Raw genomic sequence first — 15,101 nt, forward strand, 5'->3', positions numbered from 1 at the left:
GTTTTTTTGTTTGTGTGATCTGGAGGAAGTCATTTAATTTCCCTGGATTTGTTTTCACATCTGTTAAATAAATGGACCAGTAGATTATCTAAGGACCCTTCCAGCCTAATATTCAAGTTGCTTTTATTTTACAATGATGCAGGACAGGGACTAAGTGCTGGCTTTGAGAGTTCCAGCTGGGTCATTTATAAATGAGCTGAGCACCCCTGAATAAGTTTTTTTTTTTTTTTTAATAATTTTTATTGTGCTTTAAGTGAAAGTTTACAAATCAAGTCAGTCTCTCACACAAAAACCCATATACACCCTGCTACACACTCCCAATTACTCTCCCCCTAATGAGACAGCCCGCTTTCTCCCTCCACTCTCTCTTTTCGTGTCCATTTTGCCAGCTTCTAACCCCCTCCACCCTCTCATCTCCCCTCCATGCCAACATAGTCTCAAGTGTCCACTTGATCCAAGAAGCTCACTCCTCACCAGCACCCCTCTCCAACCCATTGTCTAGTCCAATCCATGTCTGAAGAGTTGGCTTTGGGAATGGCTCCTGTCCTGGGCCAACAGAAGGTCTGGGGGCCATGACCACTGGGGTTCTTCCAGTCTCAGTCAGATTGAATAAGTTATTTAATTACTCCAAGACTTAGTCACCTCATTTAAGAAGAGTAAACAAAAATATATAACTTAATGTTTTACATATGTGTGTATGTTATATACACACACACAAATATACATAAACTTAGCAGAATACCTAGCAAGCTTTAATTATTCAATAAGTAAAATTAATTATTACCTCCCTCTGTGGATTCAACAAAATAATCATAATGCTTCTCCTTGTCAGTTTATGTGCAAAATGGGGTAGTAGGATCGGATAAAAATTCTGCTCAGAGATGTAAAATGAAATATTCACAATAGGTGGCCAAAGATCAGAGGCTGGGAAGAAAGCTGATAATCTCCATGAACTTTCCCTTTCCCTTGTGGGATCACCACAGGCATTTTAAGATAAACTACCATCTTCCTAGCTCTACCTTAGTGCCCTGCTTTTGTCCTCGCAGAAGATGTGACAGTACTTCTGTTGGATTTTAAGTCAAAGGAATAACTCATAGATTTCGTGACTTTTACTAATGGTGCATACACAACCAAAAGATCGAGGATTCCCACTTGCCCCCCCCAACATCCAAAGGTGTTCTACTTTCCCAACTGGTTTTTCTTAAACCTGACTGCAGCATTTTTAGTGCTACATATATCATGTTAATTTCAGTACCTAGTCATAGTAAAAAAAAAAAAAAAAAGTTAAGACTCTGAATCTGTTGTAAAACTTGTTAGTAAACCCATAGTCACTCAGTATTGGGATTCTTGGCGGTTTTTATTTTCTTCTTTTTGGCTTATCTGTTTCACACAAAGAGCATGTATTACTTGTGTGGCAAGCTAAAAAAAAAAAGCCTAAAAAATAAATAAACGTGGTTAGCTTAACTGCAATTTTAATAAGCATGTTGTTCTATTAACTCCTTAATAAAAACATGGTGAGTAGGAGAGAACCGACTACTGACTGAATTCTTCCATTAAAGAGCTCCCTATACATTCCAAAGATTAGAAGCAAAGTAAGTTTCCACACAGAATGAAGAGAAAAACGTTATGACTCAAGAGTACTCCGAACTCCAGTGATTGCATGAAGTAGCATGAGGTAACAAACCACAGTAAGTTTCCATGTGATTTCCGGCTCAACCTGGAACAAATGACCTAATTTTTCCGAGCCTCAGTTTCCTTACCTGTAAAGTGGGGGATAATGGTAATACCTACCTCCTATCTCAACTTTTTTTTTTTTTTATCTCAACAGGTTGTTCTAAGGATAAAATACAAAAATGCATATAAAAGTCCTAGCCTAGTGTCTAATAAGGGCTCAATAAATCGTACTACTGCAACCATTTCTCCTGAAACTTTGGTGTGGAGCACCCGTGACAAGCCAGGAACTTTAGGATATTTTTCCACCGAGTCAGGGTTCCTCGTGAAATCAGTCCAATCAACGGTAAGGCACCGCGTTGCAGCCACAACGTAAAACACCCACGCCTGGTGAGTCAGAGGGTCGGGGGTCTCTCCAGCCCAAGACCACCTGCAAAACTCCGCGACGCGGAGATGAGGCCCCGGCTGCTTCTGTCAAGCCACCGTTGCTACCGCAACCACTGCAGGGTCCTCACACAGGGTGCCACTTCTTCTGGTTAACCCGGAAGTCCGCACAGGGGAGGCTAACTGACCGTTCCTGAAGTGTCCAGCTTCTGCCTCTCCGCGACTCCCGAGTTGGCATGCTCCAGGAGAGCCGATACAAGCTCAGAGACTCCAGCCGGCGCGCCCCCTCCCCAGGTCCTTCCGGCGGCCGTCGCCCTTTAACCCCGGAAGTGGGCGGGAGAGGAAGGGGCTGGTGATGCTGGAACAAACATGGCTGTCCCGGCGCGAGTGGGTCCTCCGGGCTCCTGCTGTTGTCGGCTAGCCTCAGGCCTCCGTCTGCTCCCGCTGCTGGGGCTGCTGCAGCTGCTGGCCGAACCTGGCCTAGGCCGCGTTCACCACTTGGCGCTCAAGGTAAGGCCGGGCCAGGCCCCGGAGGCCGAGGCCGCTTCCCCGGGCTGAGGGCAACTTTGGCTCATTTGGGGCCTCCGGAGGATTAGATTGTTCCCTTGGGATGGCGGGGACTAGACGGCTCTGGGCGGTGCAGGTATCATAGAGCAGTTTAGAGATTCGAGCCGAAGGAAGGGAGTGGGCTGAACTGCGTTGTAACCCTGAAGGACTCGGGAGGCCGCTCTTGGAATCGCCTGTGGCTTCCCTAGTTCCTTGTTGACAGTAACCTGCTTTTTATCCTCTCTCTCTTCCAACTGTTATCTCTGACTTCTCTTGTCCACGTTCTTCGCTCTTCCATGTATCGGCGCCTGTCGGCTTGAAGGTACTTGGAACCTTGGCCTCAGTTTCCTGGCTTGGCTTAGAACGTTCTCCGGACTGAACAAATCGGGAATCTCAATAAGAATTTCAATTCTCGCTTAAAACACGTGACCGAATTTAAAACCAGCATTAAAAATGTGTTTTTAATTAGGGGGCAGCTTTTTCCTTCCTCGCTCCCCGTCATTTTCTGTCTAGAGAAGAGATAGATAATAGACTAGATAAATGCTGGAGTGAGAATGATCTCCAGGTCTAACAGCTATAAGTCCTCTAAGACTAAAACGTGCCTCCAGGGGGTTCAGGAAGTTAATATGTCTGTGTAGTAAAAAAATAAATCGTTATGATGGAAAGCCGTGTACATATTTTTCATAGTATACAATTTTTTAATATATTGCAAGCCTTTTAGAAAATTTGTAAAACACATTGCTTTTATAAGCCATGAAGCATTGGTATTTTGTGAACGTGAAGTTTAAGCAATACGAAGCCTCAATTAAAAGCCCTGGTCATCGTACTTATGGGTATGACGATGGCTTTTGTTGTTTGTAAATAAAAATTAACCTGGTTAAAATGGTTCTTAACACTGGGAGAATAGGTGAGTCCTGCAGCTTTTTTTTGCTAATCTGCGGGAAACTATAGAGTGTCTCCCCAGAGAAGTGCATGTAGAAATGCGGGCTAAACGTTCCTGGATTTTCTGGGCCCCCAGGTTTATGACTTCAAGTTAAGAATTCCTGGTCTTCAAAATTTTTTCATTTTATACTTTAGGGTCCTGAATCTTAGATTAGGGGCTGAGTTCATACAGCTTATAAATTAGAGATAAAACTAGTAGTAGGACACACTAGGACCATGTCTCCTGGCTCCCAAGTGGGGCTCTTTGTACATTTCTAGAACTAAAATGCCAGGTGGCCAGCATCATTAGGTTAATGCTGTCAATATTGGCATCTATGAGAAAGTATACTAACTTTGGTGAAGCAAACTGGAATTGATGTGATTCTGGTGATTGATTTTTCCCTGTTGTGCTAAATTACTTATTTTTCTTGTTTGCAACATGCTTTATAAATTCTGTGATGCCCATTCCATAATCAATATTATAATCGCTTCTTTTCTCTAAAAATAAACATTCTAACTTCATGCCCAAGGAGATGGAAGTCATCTGAAGAGATCCTGTTATAGCAGCAGCATTATATTGTCTTGGTTGCCTTGAGACTGAGAAATGTAGGAGATTTGACTGGGTTATAGATCTAGACTGGCAATAACATGAAGAGATCACTGGGTATCAAAAATATGTATTGATCTTTTTTGTCATGGAGAATTTTGTACCAAAAAGTAGGCAGAATGGTATAACAAGTGCCCCCCGCCACTTGTCACCTAGCACCAACAACCATCAGCCAGTGCAATGCCTCATTTTCATCCATGTTACTTCCATCTTACCATTATTTTTATTTTAAACTTAGAAATGAGTCCTTTTATTTTTTTAAATGCACTTAGCCCGTGCTACGTTTTTCATTATCCAGGTTTTCCCAATCTCTTCATATTCCTTCTCGTTGGATCTTTCTCTAGATTTCTTACCTTTTAAAAATAGCTTTATTGAGCTGAAATTTACATACCATAAAATTCACCCATATTAAGTATATAACTCAATGATTTTTAGTAAATGAGTTATACAGCTATCACCACAATAATAGAATATTTCCATTACCCCAGTAAGCTCCCTTGTGCTGGTTTAGTTAATCCCCATTTTCTCTCCCAGCACCAAACCAGAAGCCAAATTCGTTGCCGTCCAGTCGATTCTGACTCGTAGTGACCCTATAGAAAAGAGTAGAAGTGCCCCTTAGGGTTTCCAAGGCTGTAATCTTTATGGAAGCAGACTGTCAAATCTTTCTCCTGTAGAATGACTGGTGGGTTTGAACCTCCAACCTTTCGGTTAGCAGCCAGCCACTTAACCACTGTGCCACCAGGGTCCTTTCCATGAAGGGTACAGCCTTGGGAACCCTACGGGGCACTTCACTCTGTCCTATAGGGTTGCTGTAAATCGGAATCACCTTGAAGACAATGGGTTTGGTTTTGGGTTAATCTTTACGGAAGCTGACTGCCACAACTTTCTCCCTTGGAATGACTGATGGCTTTGAACCACCCACCTTTTGGTTAGCAGCCAAGTGCACCACCAGGGCCTCTTCTTTCCCAGCACCAGGCCACCACTAATCTATGTGTCTTTATAGATTTGCTCTTTCTGGACATAGAAATGTGCTCTTTTGCGTCTGACTTTTTTCACTTACCTTTTTGAGCTTCCTTCATGTTGTAGCATGTATCAGTATTTCATTTCACATTATTAATGGATAGTATTCCATTGTGTGGCTATACCACACTTTGTTTAGCCATTCACCAGCTGATGGATGTTTGGGTTATTTCCACTTTTTGGCTATTACAGATAATGTTGCTGTGAACGTTAACATGCAAATCACTGTGGGTAAATATATTTTCATTTCTCTTGGCTAGATTCCTAGACGTGGAGTAGAAAGGTGGCTAGATTTTGCACATTGTTTCCTTGTGGTGTGGTTAAATATGTTCATCTATCCTTAGTGTTTTCTGTAAGTCGGTAATTGGATCTAGAGACTTGATCATGTTCAGATTTGATTATTCAAAAATCAGAAGCAAGACTGCTTCACACTTCTGTGTTCTTTCATTAGGAAGCACACAGCATCTGGTTGTCTCTGTTTTTGTCATGCTGACAGCGGTTGATGCCCAATCCATCAATTCCGACTTATAGCGACCCTATAGGACAGGGTATAACTGCCCCACAGGGTTTCCAAGGAGCAGCTGGTGGATTCGAACTGCCAACCTTTTGGTTAGCAGCTAAGCTCGTAACCACTAAGACACTAGGGCTTCTTATTAGGTAAATTGACCTTTAATTATGCTGTTTGATACAAAAATACAAGATTGTCTTGATTAAGCTATATATTTTACTGTATAGTAGATCTTGTTATATTTCTCTAATATGGTGTATTAGGACAAATGCAAATTGTATAAAGTGTAAACAAGTATCACATGCTCACGAAACTTTTACAGAACAGGCACATTAGGAAAGACCCTACCCTCAAGGGGTTTCAGGCCAGCAAAGAAAACAGACATGGTCCTCCATAGTCTGCGTACTGTGAATTCCCACTGTTGATGGGAAATTTTCTTGAGTTCTTTCTCTTTTTTTTAATTGTGCCTTAGGTGAAAGGTTACAACTCAAGTTAGTTTCTCCTATAAAAATTTATACACACATTGTTACGTGATCCTAGTTGCTATCCTTATAACGTGACAGCACTTTCCTTCTTTCCACCCCGGATTTCCTGTGTCCATTCAACCAGCTCCTATCCCTTTCTACCTTCTCATCTCGCTTCTGGACAGCAACTGCCAATTTAGTTTCGTGTATCTATTTAAACTAAGAAACACACTCTTTACTCTCCTCGAGTATCATTTTATGTCTTATAGTCCAGTCTATTGTTTATCTGAAGAGTTGACTTCAGGAAGGTTTTAGTTCTAGGTTAACAGAACTAGATAGTAGACAGGGGTAACAGTTCAGGGGCCATGACCTCTGGGGTTCCTCCAGTCTCAGTCAGACCATTAAGTCTGATCTTTTTACTGGAATTTGAGTACTGCACCCCACTTTTCTCCTGCTCCGTCAGGGACTTTCTGTTGTGTTCCCTGTCAGGGCAGTCAGTGGTGGTAGCCGGTCACCATCTAGTTCTTCCAGTCTCAGGCTGATGAAGCTCTGGTTTCTGTGGCCCCATTTGTCTCTTGGGCTAATATTTAATTTGTGTCTTTGGTGTTCTTTATTCTCCTTTGCTCCAGGTGGGTTGGGACCAATTGATGCATCTTAGATGGCTGCTTGCCAGCTTTCAAGGCCCCAGGCGCCACTCACCACAGTGGGATATAGAACACTTTCTTAATAACCTTTGCCATGCCAGTGGACCTAGATGTCCCCTGAAACCGTGGTCCCCAGACTCCCGCCCCTGCTGCACTGTCCCTCGAACTGTTTGTGTTCAGGAAACTTCTTAGCTTTTGGTTTAGTCCAGTTGTGCTGACTTCCCCTGTATTTGTTTGTTGTCCTTCCCTTCACCTAAGATAATTCTTGTCTACTATCTTTTTTTTACTATCTAGTTAGTGGAAACCCTGGTAGCATAGTGGTTAAGAGCTATGGCTGCTAACCAAAAGGTTGACAGTTTGAATCCACCAGGCGCTCCTTGGACACCATATGGGGCAGTTATACTCTGTTCTATAGAGTCGCTATGAGTCGAAATTGACTCGACAGCAATGGTTTTTTTTTTTTTTTTAATAGTAAATTCGCCTCTCCCTCCCTCCACACCCTCGAACCATCAAAGAATGTTTTCTTCTGTGTTTAAATCTTTCCTTGAGTTCTTGTACTAGTGGTCTTAAATAATATTTGTTCTTTTGAGACTAATTTCACTCGGCGTAATGCCTTCCAGATTCATCCATGTTATGAGATGTTTTGCGGATTTGTTGTTGTTATCGTTGTGTAGTATTCCATTGTGTGAATATACCATAATTTGTTTATCCATTTGTTTGTGGATGGGCACCTAGGTTGTTTCCATCTTTTTGCTATTGTGAATGGTGCTGTAATGAATATGGGTGTGTATATACCTATTCGTGTGATGATTCTTATTTCTTTAGGATGTATTCCAAGGGATGGGATTGCTTGATCCGATGGGACTTCTATTTCTAGCTTTTTAAGGAAGCTCCAAATTGATTTCCAAAGTGGTTGTACTATTTTGTATTCCCACCAGTAGTATATAAGTGTTCCAGTCTCTCCACAGCCTCCAACGTTTATTATTTTGTATTTTTTGGATTAATGCTAGCCTTGTTGGGGTTAGATGGTATCTCACTGTAGTTTTGATTTGCATTTCTCTGATGGCTAATGATTGTGAGCATTTCCTTATGTATCTGTAGCCGCCTGAATGTCTTCTTTAGTAAAGTGCCTATTCACATCTTTGGCCCATTTTTTAATTGGATTATGTGTCTTTTTGTGGCTGAAGTTTTGCAGTATCTTATAGATTTTAGATATTAGATCCTGATTGGATATGTCCTAGCCAAAATTTTTTTCCCAGACTGTAGGTTGTCTTTTTACTTTTTGGTGAAGTCTTTTGATGAGCATAAGTGTTTGATTTTTAGGATCTCCCAGCTATCTAGTTTTTCTTCTGGTGTTTGTGCATTGTTAGTTACGTTTTGTATTCTGTTTATGCCATGCATTAGGGCTCCTAGATTTGTTCCTATTTTTTTTTCCATGATCTTGATCGTTCTAGATTTTGTATTTAGGCCTTTGATCCATTTCGAGTTAGTTTTTGTGCATGGTATGAGGTACGGGTCTTGTTTCATTTTTTTGCAGATGGATATCTAGTTATGCCAGTACCATTTGTTAAAGACACTGTCTTTTTCCCCTTTAATGGACTTTAGGCCTTTGTCAAATACCAGCTGCTCATAGGTGGATGAATTTATGGCTGGATTCTCAATTCTGTTCCATTGGTCTGTGTATCTGTTGTTGTACCAGTACCAGGCTGTTTTGACTACCGTGGGAGTAAAATAGGTTCTTAAATCAGGTAGCGTGAGGCCTCCCACTTTGTTCTTCTTCTTCAGTAGTGCTTTATTTAACCGAGACCTGTTCCTTTTCCACTTGAAGTTGGTGATTTGTTTCTCCATCTCTAAAAAATGTCGTTGGAATTTGGATCGGGATTGCGTTGTATCTGTAGATCTCTTTGGATAGAATTGACATTTTTGCAATTTTGAGTCTTTCTATCCATGTTTTTGAGTATTAATGACTTCTTAAATTTAAGATACGGAACATAATTTAGTCTTTTCTGGATAGCGGGTGATTTTCATTAATTTATTCAATAAATATTTATTTTCTTACTCATAACTTTTAACAAGTGATAGTATTTAAATAACCATTGGTGTTATTTTTTTTTAATAATTTTTATTGTGCTTTAGGTGAAAGTTTACAAATCAAGTCAGTCTCTCACACAAAAACCCATATACACCTTGCTACACACTCACAATTACTCTCCCCCTAATGACATAGCCTGCTTTGTCCCTCCACTCTCTCTTTTTGTGTCCATTTTGCCAGCTCCTAACCCCCTCCATGCTCTCATATCCCCTCCAGGCAGGAGATGCCAACATAGTCTCAAGTGTCCACCTGATCCAAGAAGCTCACTTCTCCCCAGCATTCCTCTCCAACCCATTGTCCAGTCCAATCCATGTCTGAAGAGTTGGCTTCGGGAATGGTTCCTGTCCTGGGGCAACAGAAGGTCTGGGGGCCATGACCAGTGGGGCCCTTCGAGTCTCAGTCAGACCATTAAGTCTGGTCTTTTAATGAAAATTTGCGGTCTGTATCCCACTGCTCTCCTGCTCCCTTAGGGATTCTCTGTTGTGTTCCCTGTCAGGGCAGTCATCAGTTGTAGCCTGGCACCATCTAGTTCTTCTGGTCTCAGGATGATGTAGTCTCTGGTTCATTGGCCCTTTCTGTCTCTTTGGCTCGTAATTGCCTTGTGTCCTTGGTGTTCTTCATTCTTCTTTGATCCAGGTAGATTGAGACCAATTGATACATCTTAGATGGCTGCTTGCTAGCGTTTAAGACCCCAGGCGCCACTCTTCAAAGTGGGATGTAGAATGTTTTCTTAATAGATCTTATTATGCCAATTGACGTAGATGTTCTCTGAAACCATGGTCCCCAAACCCCTGCCCCTGCTACACTGGTCTTTGAAGCATTCAGTTTATTCAGGAAACTGCTTTGCTTTTGGTTTAGTCCAATTGTGCTGACCTCCCCGGTATTGCGTGTTGTCTTCCCTTCATCTAAAGTAGCTCTTATCTACTATCTAATTAGTGAATACCCCTCTCCCATCCTCCTTCCCTCCCCGCTCTCATAACCACAAAAGAATGTTTTCTTCTCAGTTTAAACCATTTCTCAAGCTCTTATAATAGTGTTCTTATACAATATTTGCCCTTTTGCAACTAATTTCACTCAGCATAATGCCTTCCAGGTTCCTCCATGTTATGAAATGTTTCACAGATTTGTCACTGTTCTTTATCGATGCGTAGTATTCCATTGTGTGAATATACCATAATTTATTTATCCATTCATCCGTTGATGGGCACCTTGGTTGCTTCCATCTTTTTGCTATTGTGAACAGTGCTGCCGTAAACATAGGTGTGTATATATCTGTTCGTGTAAAGGCTCTTATTTCTCTAGGATATATTCCGAGGAGTGGGATTGCTAGATCGTATGGTACTTCTATTTCTAGCTTTTTAAGGAAGCGCCAAATCGATTTCCAAAGTGGTTGTACCGTTTGACATTCCCACCCGCAGTGTATAAGTGTTGTAGTCTCTCCACAGCCTCTCCAACATTTATTATTTTGTGCTTTTTGGATTAATGCCAGCCTTGTTGGAGTGAGATGAAATCTCGTTGTAGTTTTGATCTGCATTTCTCTAATAGCTAATGATCGTGAACATATCCTCATATATCTGTTAGCTACCTGAATGTCTTCTTTAGTGGTGTCTATTCATATCTTTTGCCCATTTTTTAATTGGGTTTTTTGTCTTTTTGCAGTTGAGTTTTTGCAGTATCATGTAGATTGTAGAGATCAGGCGCTGATCGGAAATGTCATAGCTAAAAACTTTTTCCCAGTCTGTTGCTAATCTGTCTACTCTTTTGGTGAAGTCTTTGGATGAGCATAGGTGTTTGATTTTTAGGAGCTCCCAGTTATCTGTTTTTTTTCCTGTATTCTTAATAATGTTTTGTATACTGTTTATGCCATGTATTAGGGCTCTTAACATTGTCCCTATTTTTTCTTCCATGATCTTTATCATTTTAGATTTTATATTTAGGTCTTTGATCCCTTTTGAGTTAGTTTTTGTGCATGGAGTGAGGTATGGGTCTTGTTTCATTTTTTTGCAGATTGATATCCAATTATGCCAGCACATTGGTGTCATTTAATAATTATTTTCTAAGTCTTATCAATGAAATAAAAAGGAGAAGCTGAGTTTTATGTCAAAGATTGTCTGAATATAGTTTTTACATTATGGACCTTTTTGTTAAATGTACAAAATATTTTTATGACTAATTCCAGCTTTTAGGAAGCGGCTATATATGAGGCAGTAGCCTGGAAGTATCTTGCTAAAGCTTTGGGTTCTTGGATTTAATTTGGACATTTGTTAAGTTGGATACTTATTTTCATGATAATTATCTACACCTTATTGTTCCAATAATCAAAACTTCATACCAGCAGCTTAATAAGCCCTACAGGAAAGAATGTAGCATTGGAAAAGGCAGATAATGCAATTGGAAGTTGGAATCCTTACCGCAGGTAAGTTCTGTATAACTTTTGGGCTAGTCTAATCTCTTCATTGATAGGATCTAGAGCAGTTAAGTGAAAAGGTACACTAAAGCAGAAAATCACAAAAAAGGATATGTGCCAGAAACATTTTTTACTTAAAACCTACCAATACGTATTTTTAAGCTTGCTAGATGACATGGCAGCACATGCGGTCTTCTCTCTTATTTGTTCAACAAATATTCATTAACGAAAAAACCCAACTAGTTGCTGTTGAGTTGATTTTGACTCACAAAGTGACCCTGTAGGACAGATAACTGCCCCATAGGGTTTCCAAGGTGCGGCTGGTAGATTGGAACTGTGGAACTTTTGGTTAGCAGCTGTACTTTTTTTTTTTTTTTCTTCTTCTTTTTTTTTTATATTTTATTGTACTTTAGACGAAGGTTTACAGAGCAAACTAGTTTTTCATTTAACAATTAATACACGTATTGTTTTGTGGCATTGGTTGCCAGCCCCACGATATGCCAACACTCTCCCCTTCTCACCCTTGGATTCTCCATTACTAGCTTCCCTGTCCCCCTCCTGCCTCCTCATCCTTGCCCTGGGGCTGGTATGCCCATTTAGTCTCGTTTTGTTTTATGGGCCTGTCTAATCTTGGGCTGAAGGGTGAACCTCAGGAGTGACTTCATTATTGAACTATAAGGGTGTCTGGGGGCCCTACTCTCAGGGTTTTTCCATTCTCTGTCAGACCAGTAAGACTGGTCTTTTTTTGTGTGTGTGGTTTGAGTGAAAGTTTACAAATCAAGTCAGTCTCTTGTACAAAAATTTATATACTCCTCGCTGTTTACTCCTAGTTGCTCTCCCCCTAATGAGATAGCACACTTCTCTCCAACCTCTATTTTCGGGTCCATTCAGGCAATTTCTGACCCACTCTGCCTTCTCATCTCCCCTCCAGACAGGAGCTGCCCGCATAGTCTCCTGTGTCTGCTTGATCCAAGAAGCTCACACTTCACCAGTTCATTTTCTGTCCCATAGTCCAGTCCAATCCCTGTCTGAAGAGTTGGCTTTGGGAATGGTTCCTGTCTTGGGCTAACAGAACATCTGGGGACCATGACCTCTGGAGTCCTTCTGGTCTCAGTCAGACCATTACGTCTGGTCTTTTTTACGAGATTTTGAGGTCTCCATCCCACTGCTCTCCTGCTCCCTCAGGGATTCTTCGTTGTGTTCCCTGTCAGGGTAGTCATTGGCTGTAGCCAGGCACCATCTAGTTCTTCTGGTCTCAGGCTGATGTAGTCTCTGGTTTATGTGGCCCTTTCGGTCTGTTGGGCTCATAATTACCTTGTGTCTTTGGTGTTCTTCTTTCTCCTTTGCTCCAGGTGGGTTGAGACCAATCAATGCATCTTAGATGGCCGCATGCTAGCGTTTAAGACCTCATATGCCACTCTCCAAAGTGGTATGCAGAATGTCTTCTTAATAGATTTTATTATGCCAGTTGACCTAGATGTCCCCTGAAACCACGGCCCCCAAGCCCCTGCCCCTGCCCCTGTATGCTGGCCTTCGAAGCATTCATTCAGGAAACTTCTTTGCTTTTGGTTTAGTCCAGTTAAGTCCAGTCTCTTTTTTTTTTTAATTAGAATTTTGTTCTGTAATTTTTTTCTAGCTCTGTCTGGGACCCCCTGTTGTGCTCCCTTTCAAAACAGTTGGTGGTGGTAGCCGGGCACCATCTAGTTATGCTGGACTCAGTCTAGTGGAGGCTGTGGTAGTCATGGTTCATTCGTCCTTTGGTCTAATCTTTCCTTTGTGTCTTTGGTTTTCTTCATTCTCCCTTGCTCCACATGGGGTGAGACCAGTGGAGTATCTTAGATGGCCACTCACAAGCTTTTAAGACCCCACATGCTAGTTACCAAAGTAGAATGTAGAACATTTTCTTTGTAAACTATGTTATGCCAGTTGGGCTAGTTTTTCCCCGAGACCATGGTCCCCACAGGCTTCAGCCTAGTAATTCGGTCCCTCAGGGAGTTTGGATGTTTCTATGGAGCTTCCATTACCTTGCCTTGGACGAGTTGTGCTGACTTCCTCAGAGTTATGTAATGTCTTACCCTTCACCAAAGTTACTACATATCTATTGTCTGTTTAGTGTTTTTCGCTCCCTACCCCTCTCATCCCTGGTAACCATCAAAGGTTGTTATTTTTGTATGTAAACTTTTTCATGAGTTTTTATAGTAGTGGTTTCATACAATATTTGTCCTTTTGTGATTAACTTTTTTCGCTCAGCGTAATGCCTTCCAGATTCATTCATGTTGTGAGATGCTTCTCAGATTCATCATTGTTCTTTATTGTATAGTATTCCATTGTGTATGTGTACCATAGTATGTTTATCCATTCATCTGTTGTTGGGCATCTGAGTTGTTTTCATCTTTTTTGCTATTGTGAACAATGCTGCAGTGAACATGGGTGTGCATATGTCTATTCGTGTGATGGCTCTTATTTCTCTAGGATATACTCCTAGGAGTGGTATTGCTGGATCATATGATATTTCTACTTGTAGCGTTTAAGGAAGCATCATATCTTTTTCCAAAATGGTTATACCATTTTGCATTCCCACCAGCAGTGCATAAGAGTTCCAGTCTCCGCACAGCCACTTCAACATGTTATTTTCTGTTTTTCTGATTCCTGCAAGTAATGTTGGGATGAAATGGTATCTCACTGTGGTTTTGATTTGCATTTCTCTAAATGCAATTTTTTTTACTTGCATTTCCCTGAATGTAAATTCATGGGTCTGTCAGTTTGTCCTACTGTGGAGGCTCATATATTGCTGTGATGCTGAGAGCTATGAGCTGTGCCACTAGTATTCAAATACCAGGAGGGTCACACATGGTGGACAGGTTTCAGCTGAGCATCCATACTAAGGTGGACTAGGAAGAAGGACCCAGCAGCCTACTTCTGAGAAGAATTAGCCAGCGAAAACCTATGAATAGCAGCAGAACATTGTCTGATACAGTGCCAGCAGATGAGCCCCTCAGGTTGGAAGGCACTCAAAATACGACTGGGGAAGAGTTGCCTCCTTAAAGTAGAGTCAACCTTAATGGATGGAGTCAAGCTTTCGGGACCTTCATTTAATGATGTATCATGACTCAAAATGAGAAGAAACAGCTGCAAACATCCATTAATAATCAGAACGTGGAATGTACGAAGTACGAATCTAGAAAATTGGAAATCATCAAAAATGAAATGGAAGGCATAAAGATCAATATCCTATGCATTAGTGAGCTGAAATGAACTGGTATTGGTCATTCTGAATTGGACAGTCGTGTGGTCTACTGTGCTGGGAATGATGACTTGAAGGGAAATGGTGTTGCATTCATTATCAAAAAGAACATTTCAAGATCCATCCTGGAGCACAGCTTTGTCAGTGATAGGATAAGTCATACGCCTACAAGGAAGACCGGTTAATACAACTATTATTCAAATTTACACACCAACCACTAAGGCCATAATGAAGAAGTTGAAGATTTTTACCAACTTCTGCAGTCTGAAATTGATCGAATGTGCAGTCAGGATGCACTGATATTTACTGGTGATTGAAATGTGAAAGTTGGAAACAGAGAAGGATCGGTAGTTGGAAAATACAGCCTTGGTGATAGAAATGACATTGGAGATTGCATGATAGAATTTTGCAAGACCAACGACTTCTTCATTGCAAATACCTTCTTACACCAACATAAATGGCAACTGTACACATGGGCCTCACCAGATGAAATACACAGGAATCGAATCGACTACATCTGTGGAAAGAGACAATGGAAAAGTTCAATATCATCAGTCAGCATAGGGCCAGGGGCCAACTGTGGAACAGACCAT

At 41.2% G+C, this 15,101-nt stretch overlaps 1 protein-coding gene across 1 annotated transcript in view; it reads left to right on the forward strand.

Moving 5' to 3' along the window:
* The first annotated feature begins 2,134 nt into the window (after positions 1-2,134).
* Positions 2,135-15,101, forward strand: part of GPR107 (G protein-coupled receptor 107) — a 115,472-nt gene continuing 102,505 nt past the window's right edge. Inside the window, exon 1 of the mRNA XM_049896996.1 lies at positions 2,135-2,565. Coding sequence (XP_049752953.1) covers positions 2,425-2,565 — 141 coding nt within the window. The 5' untranslated portion in view covers positions 2,135-2,424. The remainder of the gene's footprint in view (positions 2,566-15,101) is intronic.

Source organism: Elephas maximus, chromosome 9, assembly GCF_024166365.1.
Source record: "Elephas maximus indicus isolate mEleMax1 chromosome 9, mEleMax1 primary haplotype, whole genome shotgun sequence".
Taxonomy (NCBI): Eukaryota; Metazoa; Chordata; class Mammalia; order Proboscidea; family Elephantidae; genus Elephas; species Elephas maximus.